At 50.2% G+C, this 19,352-nt stretch overlaps 1 protein-coding gene across 1 annotated transcript in view; it reads right to left on the bottom strand.

The window, feature by feature from the left end:
- ADCY9 (adenylate cyclase 9) overlaps nt 1–19,352 on the bottom strand; it is a 130,887-nt gene that overhangs the window by 93,977 nt on the left and 17,558 nt on the right. Inside the window, exon 2 of the mRNA XM_040973441.1 lies at nt 5,045–6,788. Within this exon, the coding sequence (XP_040829375.1) occupies nt 5,045–6,788 (1,744 nt within the window). The remainder of the gene's footprint in view (nt 1–5,044; nt 6,789–19,352) is intronic.

Here is a 19,352-nt window from a genome sequence, read left to right as displayed (position 1 = left end):
CCCTTCCAGCTCCCCGCCCGGGAAAGCAGTTGAGGACGGCCCAAAGCTTTGGGACCCTGCACCCGCGTGGGAGACCCGCAAGAGGCTCCTGGCTTTGGATCGGCATAGCATCGGCCGTTGTGCTCACTTGGGGAGTGAATCATCAGATGGAAGATCTTCCTCTCTGTTTCTCCTCTCTGTATATCTGCCTTTCCAATAAAAATAAAATAAATCTTAAAAAAAATAAATAAAAATAAAAAATAAAACCAAAAGATCTAAGAACTATAGCTTACAGGAAGTCTTGTGCTAGCTACAGCCTTCCCCAACTACCCCAGTCCCAAGACTTCACCCCATTCTCAAACCCCTTCATGCTTGCCAGCCCCCTGCCCTGTGGGCCAAGGCCACTGCCACAGTGCTTCTGCCACCACCACCAACTTTTAGGGACTTCAGGCTCCTATCTAAAGGACTGAGCATCTTCCCTTAATTCCCTGGAGAGGGTACCAGGCATCTGTCACAAGAATGAGGCTAAAAATGGTTAGAGATGTACCACAAGTCGATGCTCAAAAGCTGTGAATTTCTGCAGTGTAGTCTCTTTTGCCAAAGCTGACTTGGGCTTTGCTACAGATTGGCATGGCAGGCAGAGCTCTTACCCAGTGCATCAATGAAGCTGGCAAGAATGTCACTGCTTCCTCCAGCTGCTCTAGGGAAAGCTAGCCCTCCCCGGACCCTTCCTCTGCCAACAGTGGCCCTGGCCATCCACCAAGGCCAACTCTCTCCCTGACATGGTTCAAGTCCTCCACTTCTTCTCTACAGCAGCTCCTGGACCTGGCCAGTCGAGTTCACACGTCAGCTGTCTTCCTGTTTCAAATACTGCCACCTCTTCATAAAATTCCTTTCAATGACGCTAGTTCCTGTTGGAAAAGGACTTTAAGTGTCTCATACGCAAAGTACAAAGGCATGTCTAGAGACAAATGGACAACATGTCATTCAGGCCAGCTCTCCCAGTGCTCCCCCTTGCCCCAGGGAGACTGAGCCTCACAAGTCTAGGGATGACCATATCTTACAATTCCTAAATCCTGAGAGAAACACCACCCACCAATGGAAAGAATTTAAGCATAAATATGCTCACATGTGCACAGAAACTCATGTGTGCAAACATGGAAAATGCAGTATTTTTTCTTCTGGATATTACTGCATAGCAAAGTACAAAGGTGACATTGGCCAGAAGAGACAGAAACACAAATGGAAGCTAACCAGGCTATCTAGTAGGTTAGAAACCTGAGACTTCTTCCCTTAGTCTATTTTTCCCTTTTAGTATTTCCATTTCTTAGCAATTTCTGCCTGAAATTATTACCTTCTTTCCTTCTTATTCGACCAGTAATTCAACAAATTTTCTCCCTATCTTTGCCAAAGGTTAATTTCTCACCACAGCTTGTCTTCAGAATTAAAAGTAATGAGTACATTACTAAAAGCCATGTACTTTGGTCCCCAAACTGTCACAGTGGCTGTTTCAGCACCCACTCTGTCAATTCCACAGCTGTCTGCTGCCTCCTATCCCAACTGTCGGGCCATGGTCTCTACTTCATCCCATCTCTGCCACTCACTCGTTACCCAAGAGGCTGAGTTTCAATGTGTACAAGAGAGCAGGCTCAGGAACTCAGGTCAGCACAGAACTCCCAAGAGGGCACACTGAGCTGTTAGCTAACAGCCCCACAGCGACAAGAGTGACATGCTGAGATGGGGACAATTATCCAAGCCAGAGTGGCAAGTAGGGGAAGCACTTGAGTGTGCAGCTGCACCAAAACCACCACCTGACCAGGGTCCTTGGGCCCACGCCGAAGGACACAGGGAGCACAGACTTCCAGCTTGGGACAGGTGTCGTCAAAGGCTGAAGGCCAAGTGCCTCCACCCACACTGCCAGACTGAGGAGTGGTCCTAAAGCTCAGCAGGAACGCTTCTAAGTGCCACCTATTAGGACAGGCCATGTGTCAGCCACAGAGGTGGCCACAGGGTCCAAACACATTATCAGTGAACACCTTCCCCCCCCCCCCCCCCCCCAGTACTCTCCATAAGTCCACAGTTGGGCTGAGGGAAAATCTTTGTTTTAAAACCCTGCTGGCACTGCGGTCAGCAGGTGGAGTTGCCACTCAGGAAGCTGCTACTGGGAAGTCCCAGTTGTGGAGATCTGTGAAGTGAACCAGCAGATGGAAGACCTGTGTCTCTCTCTGCCTATCAAACAAGTACTCTGATATGGAATGTAGTTGGTTTCATCTTCAAACGCCCCCCAAAGCTGATCTTACTGCTACACACACCTGTCCCATACTCTCTACCACCACTGCTGTTAGCATAGTTCAGATCACCCTATCTGGGATTTATTCAAACAGCTCATCAATTTCAAATCTCACATCCATGCAACCACATTCCTTAGGACTAAAGGAGCAAGCTTCTTCTAAAACCACACATCAGATCACCTAAGGCTTATATATTTTTAAGCCCATCCATGGCTCCCTAATTCTCACATACCCACAGCCTTTCTTGTCCTGATGACTACGAACAACTGCCAACCCCAGTGAGAAATCGGCCTCTGCCACGCTAGGCACGCCCCATCCCATGTCCCTCCTTTGTCTAGACGGCCACAGCTTGATCTCAGGATCTAAGCTCAAATGCCCACAGCTCATGAAAGCACCCCAACTCTCCCACATATTCTGTGACATTTGCAATTGAGAGCTTGCTGAGGTCAGGATGGTCACCGATAAATCTGTACATCCACAGTGCCAGGCAGGAATAGTAGGCGGACCATAATGATCTTGGGATGTATGTGTAAATTTGCAGAAGTAATTAAACCTCACCCACCCTTCCTCTAGACCAGTTCAGATAAATCAGACAGGAGCTGCCAAGCTAATTCTAAAATTCTTGTTCAGACGACTGATGCAGAGTCCTCTACTAGGCAGTTTTTCACTGTATTTTCAGAAAAGGGGAAACAAGGTAAAGATAAGAGGCGAAAACAAACCTTTCACGTGTAAGCTGGACCGTGGGCATGAAATCTCCCCGCAGTTGTGCCCTCAGCTCATCCAGCAGCCTGCACAAAATCCCAACAGCGTCAAAGAAGCTCCCAAAGTTGCATAGTCTCTATCACTGGGATCCTGCCCACAAGGTCCTCAGAATTAGCTGAGGAAAGCAAAGGCCCCCATGTCAGGGAGACAATCAAAATAGGAAACACCACATTCAAAAAATCAATGGCTCAGCTAAGCTTCCCACCTTTAGAAATACACAATGTTACAGACTTAAGGAAAAGTTTAATTTAAACCAAACTGACACTAAATAAGCAAGAAAAAAACAAGCTCACTTGGACGTTTTTTTCAATCAACATCTTTGAGACCCTCAATCTGTATGTTTTGTTTTGTTTTGTTTTGTTGTTTTAGTGACCAATCATTCAACGACAGTAACTATACTTGCTATTATTTTTGGAATTCAAACAATATACATGACCAAGTGCCAACTTACAAAAAAAAATAAAACCACGCTATCAGTGCCCTTCTGCCCAACAGGTGCTCTGCAATCCCTGAGAACAGGCCCCAAACCACTGGGACCTGAAGACGCCAAAACAACAAGCAGGAATTGCACCCACTTATACTCCACCTTCAGGCTCAAGAGCAGGTGGCCACCCTCTTAAAAGAAAGACACCTATCACAACAGAATCTTCCAAGTGAACTGCAAGATGTGGCTTCCAACGTTGTTGATGCAGCATTTAAAGTTTCTGAGGTTAAAGGAACTCCTACTATACCAAGAAAATCAATACCATAAAGAAAAACAGGAAAAGAACAAAACATCCTTGTCAGACAACAATGATAAAAACAAAGAAATAAAAAATGATGGGGAGAACTCAGATCACAAATCAGAGAAAGAAGATGCCCATTAAGCATGTGGGATCACTTCAAAGCCAAAAACCTACACAAGCTCCAGCTCAGTCACTTGCTGTCTCTGGTTTAAACCATTAGCTCTCCTCAGAATTCCTGCTGGGCGGGCGGCGGTTGAACTGCAGTGTGAGAACTGCAGAAAGACAACACAGCTTTACAAAACAGGCTTCATAAACTAAACGTTATTTACCTCTATGTATTTCAAAGTAGATATTCCCCTCACTGTGTAAGATACTAGTAAGACAAAAAGACTGTTTGATAGAGGGTAAGAGAAGACAAGAAATGTAATAAGATTACTCTGAATCCTCCTTTTTGGCCCCATTTATTCTTACATCGCTTCCCAGACCTCAGATTTTTGCTACCTGTAAAATTTTTTTAAAAAAAGAAAAAGAAAACTAGCTCAGTAAAAACATCAAAACTATCAGTAACGCCTTCATTTGGGTACATTTCTCACTTTCAAATCGCTTGGTGGCTTGAAAAGTTGAATGTTCTGAAACACTGGAGTCTGTGTGGCAAGACAAACACCATAACAAGACACCGTTACATAGATGAAAGTTGAAAGCTGCAGACACAAATATTTTGTAAGAGGGACAGCGGGCAGCAAGAAGCAGCAAAGCACAGCATGCACTTCCGTCCCTTCCTGAGAGCCGGCAGGGCAGGGCCCTTGTCCTCCCCCGACAGAGGATACGCAGAGCGCGGCCTGGAGAAAGGAAAGGTTCACTTGTCACTTTTTTTTCCCTCTTACAAAGGCACAAAGAAATATTTGGATGGGACTGAAAGGTGACCAAGTGAACCGCCAAGGTGATTTCTTTCAAGTGCTAAAAGCTTCTAATTGCTGCTGAAGGGCCTGATGCCCCGACTCCCCCAGATTTCAGGGATCAACAGCAGCAGGCAGTGGAGCCCTCCTTCCAAGGGCCTCGTCTGGGTCAGCACTATCTGGGTGTCCCTGTCTGCAGCCTGCAGTGTGAACAGACCTGGGCTATCTGACTCACTGGGGAACAGTCACGCTGTTCCCTCCCCCTTGGGAAGGGTATCCTGAGACAACCGAGCCACCTCTGGACACCGAGGCTGAAAAGACAGATTTTTTTTTTTAACGTGTTACAAACAGGATCGGGGAATGACATGACAAAGCAGAGAAACACACATACCTTTCAGCTGGTCAGCCACCACACTCTGGCCTAGGCGTTCAGTGACTTTGCCATCTTCCATTTCGTACCGGTCATCTAAGTACTTTGCGGTTGCTTCAGAAATGTGGACTTTGCCTGCCACTCCCAGTTGCTCCATGAGGTTGGCCAGATTTACATCATTGGACCACACATCAAATTTGAACCTTCTCATGCCAAGTATGCCACACAGGACAGTCCCCGTGTGGACCCCGACGCGCATGTTCACCATTTCTTTCTTCTCCTGGCAGAACTGCTCAATGGCTTTGATCATGCCCAGCCCCATCTCTATACAGCAGTAGGCGTGGTCGGCCCGGGGCTCGGGGCACCCCGCCACGCAATAGTAGCAGTCTCCCAGAGTGCTGATTTTCTCACACTTGGTCTCCTCGCACAGCCGGTCGAAGCGGCCAAAGAGATCGTTCAGGAGGCCCACCAGGGCGTGAGCAGATTTGTTGGCACTCATCTTGGTGAATCCCACGATGTCCGCAAACAAAATGCTGACCTCTTCGATCTGCTGCATCTTGAAAGGGCGGAATGCTATGGGAGCCTTCTGGATAGAAGACTTCTTCTTCCTGTTCTTGGGGCTCGAGGTGGCGTGCCTCTTGACTGAGTTCTCGCTCTCTTCGTCGCCCTGCTTCATCAGGTCGTCGGCTATGATCCTTGGCATCACAGAGTGAATCATCCTCTCTTTGAGGGCTTTTTCCACCTCCAGGTCTTTCCCATGCATGATGGACTGCCCCACCTTCAAGAAGGTGCTCCTGGACCTCACCTGGGACATGATGAACAGGTGGATCCCGATGGCGTGGATGCACAGGTGCAGCAGGGCCCTGCTCAGCAGCTCCCAGTGCAGGGCTGGCACGGCAGGCCAGGGGAAGCAGCTTTCGTCCCGGAAGTGGTACCCCAAGGTCTCAAAAAGCACGGAATAGGCCACCCCCAGAAACAAGCTCAAGTACAAAGGTAAGTGCATGACGGTGTAGAGCAGGAAGAGCACTTCAATGCACATGGAGAAGCTGCCCACTTGGGATAAGCACGCGTCTGCGGGCCTGGCAGCGGGAGTGTGGTTGGAGCCCTCAACGCGTCCTGAGAGGGGCGTCCAAACCTGAAACTGGGAAGCCAGGGTCAGGGCGAACACCAGCAGGGTAAGAACCAGCGACGTCCACGCATAGTGCCGGGCGTACAGCTTGGTGAAGGTAAACAGAAAGAAGCCGACGCACGCCACAAGAAAGCACAGGGCGGGCGCCACCAGCACCACCAGCCTGGATCTCATGTGCACGGCGAAGTAGATGCTCCAGAGCAGGCAGGCGAAGCCGACGTAGAAGAGTGCGTACCGGAAACGGCGCTGGGTCTGCGGGAAGCAGCGCTCCAGGCAGGCCTCCTCCAGATTCACAGAGTCAAACTTGGGGTCCCACCAGCGGCTCGAGGCCCTCTCGAACAGCTGCGGCAGCTTCTTGTGCCGTCTCAGGCGGCCCCCGCCACTGCCGCCGCCGCCCACTCTCCGGGGAGCGCCACCGGAGTCCCCGGAACTGCTGCAGCTGGAGGAGATGCTGTACTTGCAGTGCTTGGGCTGGCTGCTGGAGGACAGCTGCCTGGGGTTAATCTTGACCCTCACGCTGTTGCTGTCGCCGCTGGAGTCGCAGCTCACCTCGGTGCTGTGGTGATGCAGCAGCTGCTGGTGGGGCGGGGAAGCCATGTTGCGGCTCTCGGAGCCTCCTCGGCCGGTCGCTCGTACCTGTCGGCGGAGCGACCGAGAGTTAGGGTCGGCTTGCGACACACGCCCACCCCCCGCACCCCCACCACACGCACATACACACGCGTCCCGGGGGCCGCGCGAGCCGGGCACGTCCGCAGCGGTGGCGGCAGCGCCGGCGAGCGCCCCGGAGAGGCACCGTAGGATCACAACAACTGCCCGGAGAAGCGAACCAAAAAGCCCCACCAGCTGCCCTCCCCGGACGGGCGAGAGCCGATTCAGGACCGACCTGGAAAAACCGGGGTCCCGCGGCCGCCCCTCAGTCCGGCTCGCTGAGGTGCTCTGGCCACTCGGGGGCGACCGGGTGAGGGGGCCTCAGCGTGGCTCCGGCGGCTGCTCCGCAGGGAAGTTCAGCCCTGAAGCGCTCCCGGGGTTCGCGAAAACAAGTCGGCGGGCGGCGGGCGGCCCCTCATCCCGCACCCGAGGCGCCGCTGCGTCAAGGGGACGCGCGGGCCGGTCCTACGGCTCTGGCCGCGTGCCTCTCCCTCCCCCCCACCCCAACCCTCCGGCGGCCGAGCCTCCCCGGCCCGCCCTGCCCGCGGCTGAGGGGTGCGCCCCGGCCCGCGAGTCTGACGAACCCGCCGGGCGGGCCAAGCGGCGTCGGCGTGGCCCGTCTAGCGGGGCCTGCTGCCCACCGCCCCGCCGAGCACGCTGCCGCCTCGCCGGGGCCGCCGGAGCGGCGCGGGCCCCTTCGGCCGGGCGGCGGTGCGGGGCTGCCGCTGAGCCGGGCTCCCGCGACGCCGGCCGGGACGCCCGCCGCCGCGCCCACGCCCGGGGGCCGCCTTCCCGAGCTACAGATGCAGCCGCGGCCGCGCCCGCCGCCGTCCCTCCCGCGGCCGCTGCCTCATGTCGGAAGAGCGGCCGCCGCGGCCGCCACCATCTCCGGCCCCCTCCCCCTCCCCCTCCCGCTGTCACTGACAGACGCGCGCCCGCGCCGCCCCTCGCCCCGCCGCAGCGCGCACGCGCGGCCCGCGCACGCCGCCGACCCCGGGCGCGCGCAGGCGGCGGCGGGGGAAGGGGGGCGCGCGCGCCGCCCAGGCTTGGGGCGCGCCGGGCTCGGGGCTGCGGGGCGGGCGTGCGTTCGGTTCCGCCCTCCGCCCCGGGTCGCGTCGCGCCCAGGCTGCCGGAGGCGGACACTGAGGGTCGGGCATCCGGGTAGGCGGAGACCACCTGCCCGGCCACGAGCCCCAGACCCCAGGGTGAAGGAAGAGCAGCAGCAGCAGGGACGCAGCGCTTGGGAGATCAGGAATGTTCACCCGCTCCCTCACCACACCTTTTGGATAAGTCCAAGTTTTCAACAGTTGGATTCGCCTCTCAGCAGTCAGCGCGCGTCCTCCGTGGCACCAGGCGCCCCACCCTGAACCCCCTCAGGCCACGGCAGATGCCACTGAGGGCCACCCCCTCCAGCCGTGGGCCCTTCTCCCCTGACTCAGGAACAACTGTTCTTTCCCTTTCCACAAATAAAACTTTTCACAAGAGTCTGCTTTCCTTGCCCCATAAACACTGCCACGTGACAAACACAAACCCTGTAAAGCCAACGGTGGTGCATCCAGTGGAGCATTACCAGGAAGGAAGTACTGACCCCTGCAAGGTGGATGAACCTTCAAAACTTCATGCTAAGTAGCCAGTCAGCAACACACTAACTCCTCTAATTCTATCCACGTGACATGTCCAGAACAGCTAACCCCACCTCGACAGATCACAGGCTAGTGGTTGCCAGAAGCTGAAGGAGGAAGAACTGGGAAGGATTGCATTATAATGGGTTTATAGTTTCCTTTTGTCATGATGAAAAAGTCTGAAAGTAGATGGAGTTGATGCAGCATTATGAATTACATAGTGATTGCACAACACTCTGATATGCTTAATGCCACTGAATCAACACCTAAAATGTCAGAAATAATAATAAAATAAAGTGGGACTGACCTTGTGACATGGCAGATAACCCCACAACCTGGGCCACCAGCATCCCATAGAAAGCTTCTTTCTTTCTTTTTCTGTCTCTCCCTCTCTCTCTGCCATTCCAATGAGTAAATACTGTTTTAAATGGTAAATGTGTTGTTTTCTCTATTTTACCACAGCCCAATGGAGGCCGCTAAAAGTAATACACTGTTGCAACGCCTGCTAAAAGTATGTGGCTAAACCAATCATGAGGAAATATCAGATGAACCCAGATGGACAAATATGCTACAGAGTCACCAATCGGTGCCCCTGAAGAGTATCAAGGTCAGGAAAGACAGAAACTTGCAGGAACTGTCACTCCGGGGGCATACAGCAACCAGATAGACAGAACCCAGAATTCTGACTTGGGATGTGGGACAGAAAAGGGCGGCTGGGGGAAGCTGGTGACACTCATAGTCTGAAGTTCAGTAAACAGTGTCGTGGCATTGTTAATTTCCTGGTTTTGATCTTTGTACTATGGTTATGTAAGACATTCACATTAGGGAAAGAGGGAGAGACTACAGGGTAACTCCCTGGCACATTTACAACATCTCTAAAATATTTCAAAATGAAAAGTGTTGTGTGTATGCTTAAAATGACAATAGAACTCCATTCGGCATCAGCTGTGCTCTGGGCATTCCCGAGTATGTCTGAAACTGGGGTATTAATAGTGCACCAACATTGACCAAACGCATCCAACGTGCCAGAGACTATTGGACGCTTTCACTTGTGACCTATTTGGGCCTCACCGCAAGCCTCAGAGGTAGATATTATTGTCCCTCATTTAGAGATGTGAAACCGGCAACTCAAGAGTAATGTGCCCAGAGTCCCACAAAGGCTAAGTCACGGGTTCAGAAGGAAACCAGATTACAGATTTCTGAAGCCACAGCATGGCTCAGCACCGTGAGCCTCGCAGAAGGCAGTACTACACCCACCTGCCCCTCATCAGCCCCACTGTTTGGGAAGCCCTTGGAGACAGGGCCCACAGCTGCCACCCACCCCCACCCCAACACCCTGCAGTGGAACACTGTGTACCTTACTTCCTGGGTCCCTTAAACAAGTTCTCCCGTCTGCTCGTGCCTTCCCCTCCTCACATCATTCTCAGTCCACCCACCATCTGTGGCGACTTGACCCTGTAAATGAGTCATGTTGGGTTTTAGGTAGGGGTGATGATCGTGCTCACTGCTCAGATCCCTCCTGTGTGCCCAGCAGCTGCATCCTCCTTTCTGATGAGGATCTCTAAGCTGCCAGGGTGCCCTGGACTCTGGGTGAGGGAGTCCCTCGGGGCCTGGGCACATGGTGCTGGGTGCTACACACTGGGCCCTTGCAGGATGTGACCTGCCATCCCTATGCTTATGGGAACAAGAGCCAGATTATGAGAATGGGATCAGTTGGGTTTGACGACAGCCTGGACATGAGGGAGTGTTACAAAAGGAGGTAACCACATCCTCGGAATGCCAGGACCTGAAGTGGAATCACCAGAGGGTTCTAGCCTTTCTCCTTGACCCCCAGAAAACATACAAGTGGCTGACCCCCAGAAGACACTGGGATAGTGCAATAGCTTCCTCCAACCACACCATCTGGGTGCTGCCACGTGGAAGGTTTTTCTCTGTCACGTCCACAAAACTCCCAAACAGAGGTTGTATGATCAGAGTGTCTCCATACACACTCAAAAAAACAAACAACAACAAAAAAAACCCTCAGTGGAAAGCCTCCCCTGCCACAGTCCCTCCCCCTCCCCCTACTTCGCATGCAAGTTCACCTGATTGGGAAAGACCTGGCTCCACGATGTCAGAAGTCACACAGGGTGACAATATGACTGGCTCTGAGGTACTTAGCAAAACTGATGGAATTCTGGCCAGCTCGTCACACCAGTCCCTAAGGTCTTGGCTGTGCCTGGGTCAATTTTACTTGTCAAGTGGGTAACAAACTTGGGGAACCACCCACCAGAAAAATGGGATTCCTTGCTCTTATCAGACCATGCATCCTAAGTTTGGAGTCTGCTTTTCTTTAAGCGTATGAAAGGATAAGTTTGCAGTTATCGACTCGCATTTTTTCCCCATCATTAACATCCTTGATCCTTATAGCCAGCCACGAGTCTCCCTTCATATCGACATAGATCAGGTGTCTTTACAAAGCAAAATAAGACTCATTAGAGAAGACCATTGAAATCCTCCATGATCCTGGCATAATCCATATAGCCACCTACACAGATTTTAAATCCTTCTGTGCTGTGGCAGCACCCAGGATCTATTCAATGAGTGGCCACGTGTGGGAATTGGAAGACAGAAGAAGTGAAGTAGTTCAACGCTCCATCACCTTTAACAAGCAGCAGAAGCATATGAGTTGGCAGCTCTTCTAAACCTATATTCACTCATCTCCAGTTTAAACCTAGATATAGATTATGTGACCACATACACCACATGAACAGGGAAGGTAAGTCCCTGGGGAAAAACACATTTTTAAAAGTTAGGACACACTGGTTGGTGGCCGCAGAAAGACGAGCTTGAATGAAGACTGAGTAAAGCATGGTGTCTGCAACTCCAACTTTTCAAAAAAGATTTATTCTATTTTTATTCAAAAGGCAGAGAAAAGTAGAGACAGAGAGAGAGTTTTTCCATCCACTGGTGCAATACCACCACCACGGTGAGAACCGGTCCAAAGCCAGGTGCCAGAAGCCTCCTCCAGGTCTCCCATGAGGTTACAGGGTCCCAAGGACTTGGACCGCCCTCTGCTGTTTTCCTAGGCCATAAGCAGGGAGCTGGATTGGAAGTGGAACAGCTCAGACATGAACTGGCGCCCACATGGGATGTCAGCACCACATGTGGAAGCTTACCTAATACATACACCACGGCACTGGCCCCAAGCCACTCTGATTTGTCATCTGGTCCAGCTCCTGCCAGGCTGTTTGCTGGTCCTGGCTCACCCTGGTGAGGGACTGGTGAATGAGCATCAGAACAGCTGTGCAAGAGCTGCATGGTTGAACAGTGTCTCCTTGAAACTCACGTCCACCAAGAACATCACAGAATGTGACTTTGTTTACACATGCAAGAAGTGAAGATAAGGTCATATTAGATGACAAGGGCTTTAAACCCAGTGACTGGAGTCCTTGTAAGAGGAGAGAACATTGAGACACACGGGGAAGACCACAGCCATGGCAAGCCCCAGGAGAGATGTGAGCGATGCAGTCACCAGCCAAGAACGCACAGAGTATTGCTGGAAGACGTCAGAAGCAAAGACCCTCATCTAGAGCCTCCAACGGGAGTGAGCCCTGCTGACACCCTGACTTCATACTTTGGTCTCAGAAACCACGAGAGAATATCTTTCTGCGGTTTTTACACAGCTTCAAGGAAATGAAGACGAGTCTCTTCATTAACAGCTCTGCGAGATGGTAGCCCATAACCAACACCGTGGAATGGCTCCTCTCACAACAGGGACACAGGAAGCAAAGGGCACCAGCTCTGCCCAGCTTTACAGCACACTCGAGCAATGCTCTGATGAGCCAAGTGCTGTGGAAGGCTCCCAAGGACACCACAAGGGATGAAGATCAGCCCTGCTGGGGGGCGGAACAGGCAGGTCATTTTTGTTTCAAGGGGCTACTAGGATCTGAGGAAATAAATACAGGTTACACAACATTGTGCCCATCCTGCAAACTTGAGTCAAGAGAAATGAAACAGCTCATCCCTGGCCAGAGGGTTTTTCACGTGTCTTACAGTGTCCCGGGTCAGTGCTGGAAGCTCAGCTGCCCATCTCCTTGTTGCTCCTCAGTCTAAACTCCAGTTTTCTCTCTAAAAGCTTCCTCTGTAGATATCGTAGGTCTGACGTGTTTCTACACTGAATTTTGGCATGTGTCTACTTTCATCTACTCTGCAGGACATTTACTAACCCTTTCCAATTTTATTCATTCCTGGAAAATCTTCTGGCATTGTTTATTTCTAAATGTACCCCCCTCTCTTTGCTCTGTTCTCTTCCTTATCTCTTTATGCTGGACTTCCTATATTTTTCAATCACTTTCTTTCTTTTTTTTTTTAGATTTATTTATTTTTATTGGAAAGCCAGATATACAAAGAGGAGGAGAGACAGAGAGGAAGATCTTCTGTTCAATGATTCACTCCCCAAGCAGCCACAACAGCTGGAGCTGAGCCAATTCGAAGCCAGGAACCAGGAGCCCCTTCCAGGTCTCCCACACAGGTGCAGGGTCCCAAAGCCTCGGGCCATCTTCAACTGCTTTCCCAGGCCACAGGCAGGGAGCTGGATGGGAAGTGGAGCCACTGGAATTAGAACCGACGCTCATATGGGATCCTGGTGCATTCAAGGCGAGGTCTTTAACTGCTAGGCTACCGTGCCAGGCTCTCAATCACTTTCTTGTCTCTATTTTCCATCTCTTTGATTTCCTTCTGTCTTTGACTTTTTGTTCAACATTCTGAGAGACTTCCTCAACTTCGGCTTCGAGGGGTTTTTTTTCACCTTTTTTATTCCCCTTCAAAAATTTTACACGACAATTCTATCATCATGTTTTCACATCCAAGAGATTGATCCAAGTGTTTCACACCATGTTTTTCTCATACCACTAATATCATAACTTTTTATCTTCTGGAAGATACTAAAGATACATTTTTTTAAGCTCTTCACATAGTCTCCATTATTTTTTCTGGTTGTTTTGATTTATTTCAAGTTAGAAACTTTTCCCCACTCCCTGGCGAGCCTCGGCTGCTCATTCATAGCTGAGAGATCATTAAAAGCTGGTCAGACACTCCGAGCCCATGGCGAGACTTCCAAGTTACAAGGCTCCCTGGTCAACAGTTCACAGCCCTGGCCACATGGCCAGAGCTTGGGATGCTTTTTAACACAGATGACCTGATCCTCATCCTCAGAAATTCTGATGTAATCATTCGAGGAGGGGGCAGAGGAGGGGCACCAACAGGCACTTAAACCTTATCAGGTAATTCTAATGATCATATACTGCTTTAGAATGTTCCAGACAGGTCACTTTATAGGGCATTTCCTCTACCTCATCCATGTCTGCCCGTATTCTTCCAGAAATGACTCTTGCAGCCTGCTGCTCTGTTGAGAGGCGTGGAAGATTGAAAACCTCATCCCTGAGTGTCTAGACCTTTATGAAGCCTCATTTCATCTTGTCCTTCTGACTTTCATCCTGAACCAACTGTGACCATCACTACAGACACTGCTGGGCCCACTGCAGTGTGTCCACACACCTTCAGAAGTATTCGTCTATATTCACCATAGTACAATCCTGTTAGGAGGATATAAGCCCATGTTTGGCACATGGAAGTTATCAAATTATCACTAACACTACTCAAAAGTAAATTTGTGGGCCCGGTGCAATAGCATAATGGTTAAGGTCCTCGCCTTGAATGCACTGGGATCCCATATATGTGCTGGTTCTAATCCTGGCAGCTCCACTTCCCATCCAGCTCCCTACTTGTGGCATGGGAAAGCAGTCGAGGACAGCCCAAAGCCTTGGGACCCTGCACCCATGTGGGGGACCTGGAGGAAGCTCCTGGCTCCTGGCTTTGGATCGGCGTAGCACCGGCTGTTGTGGCCACTTGGGGAGTGAATCATTGGACGGAAGATCTTCCTCTCTGTCTCTCCTCCTCTCTGTATATATCTGCCTTTCCAATAAAATAAATAAATCTTTAAAAAAAAATAAGTTTGTGAGCTGGAAAACTATGAACACAATAGCAATAAAGAATATTTTGTCAAACACAGCAATCTCTAGGAGAAAGTCTCTAGTTTCATAAACAATAAGCAATACTTCAGGAGATCTAAAGCGAGACTCCAAGCAGGACACAATCAGCCCAGCTCTTTCTGGAGTGAGCCCTCTGCCATTAAAATTTACCCATCAGGTTCTCATGTTTCGACAAGATCCTTACACAAGCCATGGTTTTAAAAATGTTCCCATTGTAGTGGGCATTTGGTGCTGTGGTTAAGTGGCAATTAGAACATCCATATCCCATATCAGAGTACCCAGTTTTGAATCACGGCCCTGCTCCCAATTTCAGCTTCCTCCAAAAGGCACTTGGGGAGAAGCCAGTGGTGGCTTAAGTCCTTGGGTCCCTGCCGCCCGTATGGAAGACTTGAGTTCCAGGTTCCTGGCTTCAGCCTGGCCTAATCCTAGCTGTCGTGGACATCTGAGGAGTCAAACAGCAAACGGAAAATCTCTTTCTGCCTCTGTCTCTCTTTCAAATAAACAGACAAAACTGTTGAATCACCATTACAATAATGCAGAGGGGTACTATTCGACAAGTCTCTCTCACATGCAGTGAGCAGCACTGCGAGACTCTAACATGTTTCCAAAGATTGCTCTTGACTGTCAACTCGTGTTGAGGAATCCTCCAGCTCTAAGATTCTTTTTGCTCTTGGGGATTGTAAGCCCACAGTGTTCTAGAAATAGTGTTCTCAGCTTGGAGAGCATCCACATGCTCTCTTAGTCACAGCCACGAGACAGCTCGACTGGAAAGAGGAGCTAGTGTGTCTGTGTGCCTCATCTTCTCCCGGGGCCCTTGCTGTCTTGGTCACGGTTAGGCACAGGTCTTCTCTAACAATCTGTTGAGGGAGACACACATCTTTGAAATGAATCACTGGGCATCACACAAAATGAGCCTTACTTCAATACTCTGAACCAGACTGAGATGAGTTTTATCTTACAGCATGGAGTGGCTTCCAGAAAGGAACTGAGTGGGGGCAGCAGGTGGAGAGAGGACAAGCTTCCCATTTCTCCTCTGCTGGAGCTTCATGAGTGTGGCACCACTGTCTTGTGAAAAGTATATTCCCAGAACACCTGATGCAGCCACACCCCAAGCATAAGTACAGAGTCGAATCCATAAATCAAATGTAGATTGGGGTGGGGGACATCTGCCAACTCTTAGTGAGGGCACTATCGATCCTTGGCCCTTCCAGGGCTCTTCCTGCTAGGCAGGAACTCAAAGGGGATTACCACTGAGGATGGGATCAGGAGTTTCTCACAGTGCCTTGAAGATCAAGGTTCCTTCTGCTTTTCCAGTGGTCCATGGATCGTCAGCCTTGACTGGAAACTGAATCCCTTCTACGTAAAACTACTGATCCCCAGAGTTTGCAAGTATCCCTGATCCTCCCGGATCAGCCCCCCTGGGATCCTCTCTGCTATCCCACTGGGGAGAGAGAATTCCTCTCTGCCTCAAGGGACCAGTGAGAAGTTTCAACTCGGACGCAGAAGGACTGGCCAGGGCTTAGGAGGTCTGTAAGCATTTTTAAGCCAGCCTAAACTCTTTGGGCCTTTGTTCCTTGACAAAAAAAATAGATCTCTGACTTTAGGCTAACTCTGAAATGCTGTGAAGATGATCGACTAGTTTTGTCTAGGTTCTAGGAGCGGCACCTACGGACCAGAAGAATTTGTCCCCAACCCCTGACCCCAACCATTCAAATAGATTAAGCCAATTCTGTAAGACAAAAAAAAAAAATTGCACTTAAATAAAAAGCAACATCATAAATTGCTCAATACTAAAGATATATTTGAAATTAGGGGCTGGCATCATGTCACAGTGAGTTAAGCCGCTGCCAGTGACATGGGCATCCTACCTGAGCTTCTGTTTAAGTCCCAGCTGTTCCACTTCCAATCCAGCTCACTGCTAATATGACTGGCAATATTCCTGGTAAAGCAGTGGAAGATGGGTGAGGTACTTGGGCCCCTGTCACCCATATAGGGGACCTGAACAGAGTACCAGGCTTCTGACTTCTGCCTGGCCCAGCTAGATGAAAGATCTCTCTCTGTCTCTTCCTCACTCCCTTTTTAATGCTGCCTTTTAAACAAATAAATCTTTAAAAAAAACATACTTTACATGAGCTTTCCTACATAGAGTATTATTCAGCCTTACAAAGGAAAGAAATCCTGTCACATGCTACCACATGGGTGAAACTAGAGGACATAACGTTAAGCAAAGACACTAGTTAAGGCCAGCATGAGGTCACCAACATCTGACATGAACAGTAGGCCAATTTTTGACTGTTCTAATTCCAAACCAACTCTCTAATAATGACGTGCAAAAAGCAGCAGTGGAAGATAGCCCAAGTCTTCAGCCCATGTATCAATATGGGATGCAGCTCCAGGCTCCTGGCTCCTTGCTGTAGTCCAGCCCAGCCCTAGCTTTTGTGGCCCTCTTAGGAGCAAACCAGCAGATAAAGGAAGATCCCTCTTTCTCTATCTTTCCCCTCTCCATAACTCTTTTAAATAAATTAATCTAGACCCAGGTTTCTTCAGTAAGCACAGTTCGAATCCAGGGAGCTATGGAATCTTGGAAAATACTTCTCTGCCCCCTCAGGTGAAGTGGAGGCACGCCTACGACACTCAGGCACAGAGGCATCAGGTGGTTGCTGTGGAGCTGTGGGCTTACAGTCCAACAAGAGGCTTGCAGCCCTCCACCTGTCTCTGAGTCTCATGACATGCCTGTGGGCAGGAAGACAGGACAAACTGGCTGCTGCAGATGGACAGACATGCTCAAAGAAACCCTAGGCTACTGGGAATACATCCTTGGCGGTCAAGACCAGCCAGGACAGGGGCAGGTCTGGAATTCCAGGTTTCCTAGCCAGTGTTCTTCTTTGCCCTGTCCTAAAAGGGATAGCTACCTACTGTTCAAGGTCACTAACTGTGTCTGGCACTATCTGTTTGCTGTTCCCTTCAATCCTCAACCATCCTTTTAGGAAACCAAGGTTCAACCTTGTTTAATTTAAACTCGGGTGCATTGCTTGATGCATTTATGCATCACTCAATGATGTTGCATCCAGTTGAACTGTACTTGTCCTTACTGGGTGCTCAGTTTGTATATAACCAGACAAGAGGCTGGATGGGCTCTGAATCCCCAGGGCTGGGCAGGGCTGGGCTGGGCTGGGCAGGACAGGGCCAGGCAGGCCCAGCTTCTCAGGCTGCAGACTCTAGATTTGGGAATGTGCTAATTCCCTAGGGCTTCCATGAAACATTACCACAAAACGGTGGCTTCTGACAGCAGAGGTGTATCCTCTGACACAAATCTGAAGGCCAAAGATCAGCATTTCAGAACTATCCAAACTACTTGGACAGAACCCTCAGAATATGTACACATTGATATTCTGGGCTGACACAAGGTGGCGGTTCCTCATCCCTTGTCCAGAGTCATGAGTGGTTCTCCTCTTCACCCAGGAACAACAAGAAGAAATAGCAAATTTGGAGGCAATGAGTTCACACAATTTTCCTTAAACTTTGATCCTTCCCACCCTGACCAATCGTGTAATCATTATTAAAAAATAAAATTTTAAAAAAATTTAAAAGATGTCACCAGGGCCCTGCAGGGAGAATCCTCCTTCCTCTGAAGGCCCTGCAGGAAGACTCTTCCAGTTTCTGGGATTCCTGCCTTTGCATGACTCGAGGCTGCAGGACTTCAATCTATGTCTCCAAATCTCTAATCTCCCTCTACCTCATTCTGTTTTTCTTTTTTAAGATTTATTTATTTTTATTGCAAAGGTCAGATATATAGAGAGAGGAGGAGAGACAGAGAGAAATATCTTCCGTCTGATTCACTCCCAAATGACTGCAACAGCCCCAATCCAAACCAGGAGCCAAGAGCTCCTCTGGGTCTCCCAGGCAGGTGCAGAGTCCCAAGGCTTTGAGCCGTCCTCCACTGCCTTCCCAGGCCACAAGCAGGGAGCTGGATGGGAAGCGGGGCCACCGGGATTAGAACAAGCACCCATATAGGATCCTGTCACGTTCAAGGCAAGGACTTTAGCCGCTAGGCCAAAGCACCGGACTCTCTACCTCACTTAACCTGAATATAATACACACACACATACATATACACATATATGTAAATGTGTGTGTGTGTGTATATATATCTGAAAAGCAGAGGCACAGAGAGAGAAAGAGAGCATGAATGTCAACAACACACAAGAGCCAAGTCTGGTCCAGGCTGAAGCCAGAAATGCAGAACTCCATCTGAGGCTCCCAGATGGGTGCAGGGGTCCAAGCACTTGGGCAACCTTCCACTGCTCTTCCAGGCACATCAGCAAGAAACCTTCAGAAATGGGACAAGTGGTATCCGAGCTGACACTGGCACCCCAAAACTTAACTTATTACACCACAATGCTGCCCCTCCCTCTGCCTCATTCGTAAATGGACACATGCCACCAAGTTAATCCCATCTTGAGATCCCTGGACTAATTACATTTCAAATACTCTTTTTCCAAATAAAGTCACACAGACAGCAAAGGCCAGGAGCTGCACATATCTTTGGGGAGAGAGGACTAGTGAACCTAGAGGCAGCTTAGGTCTGCATCGTCACTGTGGCTCAGCACAGCTACTCCTGCCGCAACCCGCACGCGAGCAGCGGGAGGGCAGCCTCGGCTCCCAAGGCCAAGGCTGGGAGCAGGGCAGCATGCCGGTTCCCAGGAAGCAAAGGCCAGCTCAGGGAGGTTGGGTGAGAAAGCCAAACTGAGGGAGCACAGGGTAGTGTTGTCAGGACAAAACCAAAAATCACATTCCTCAGCTACTTAAGAAAGCGGAAATTGTGCTAATCATCTCCGCTGTCGCAGCCAGGCCACTGTGCCTGCCAGGGGCTAACCTTGTCTGACCCCTCAGACCAG

This window comes from Ochotona curzoniae, unplaced genomic scaffold, assembly GCF_017591425.1.
Source record: "Ochotona curzoniae isolate NIBS_2020 unplaced genomic scaffold, NIBS_Ocur_1.0 contig_2321, whole genome shotgun sequence".
NCBI classification, from domain to species: Eukaryota; Metazoa; Chordata; class Mammalia; order Lagomorpha; family Ochotonidae; genus Ochotona; species Ochotona curzoniae.
The sequence above is the reverse complement of the archived record's forward strand: the minus strand, read 5'-3'. Positions and strand labels throughout refer to the sequence as shown.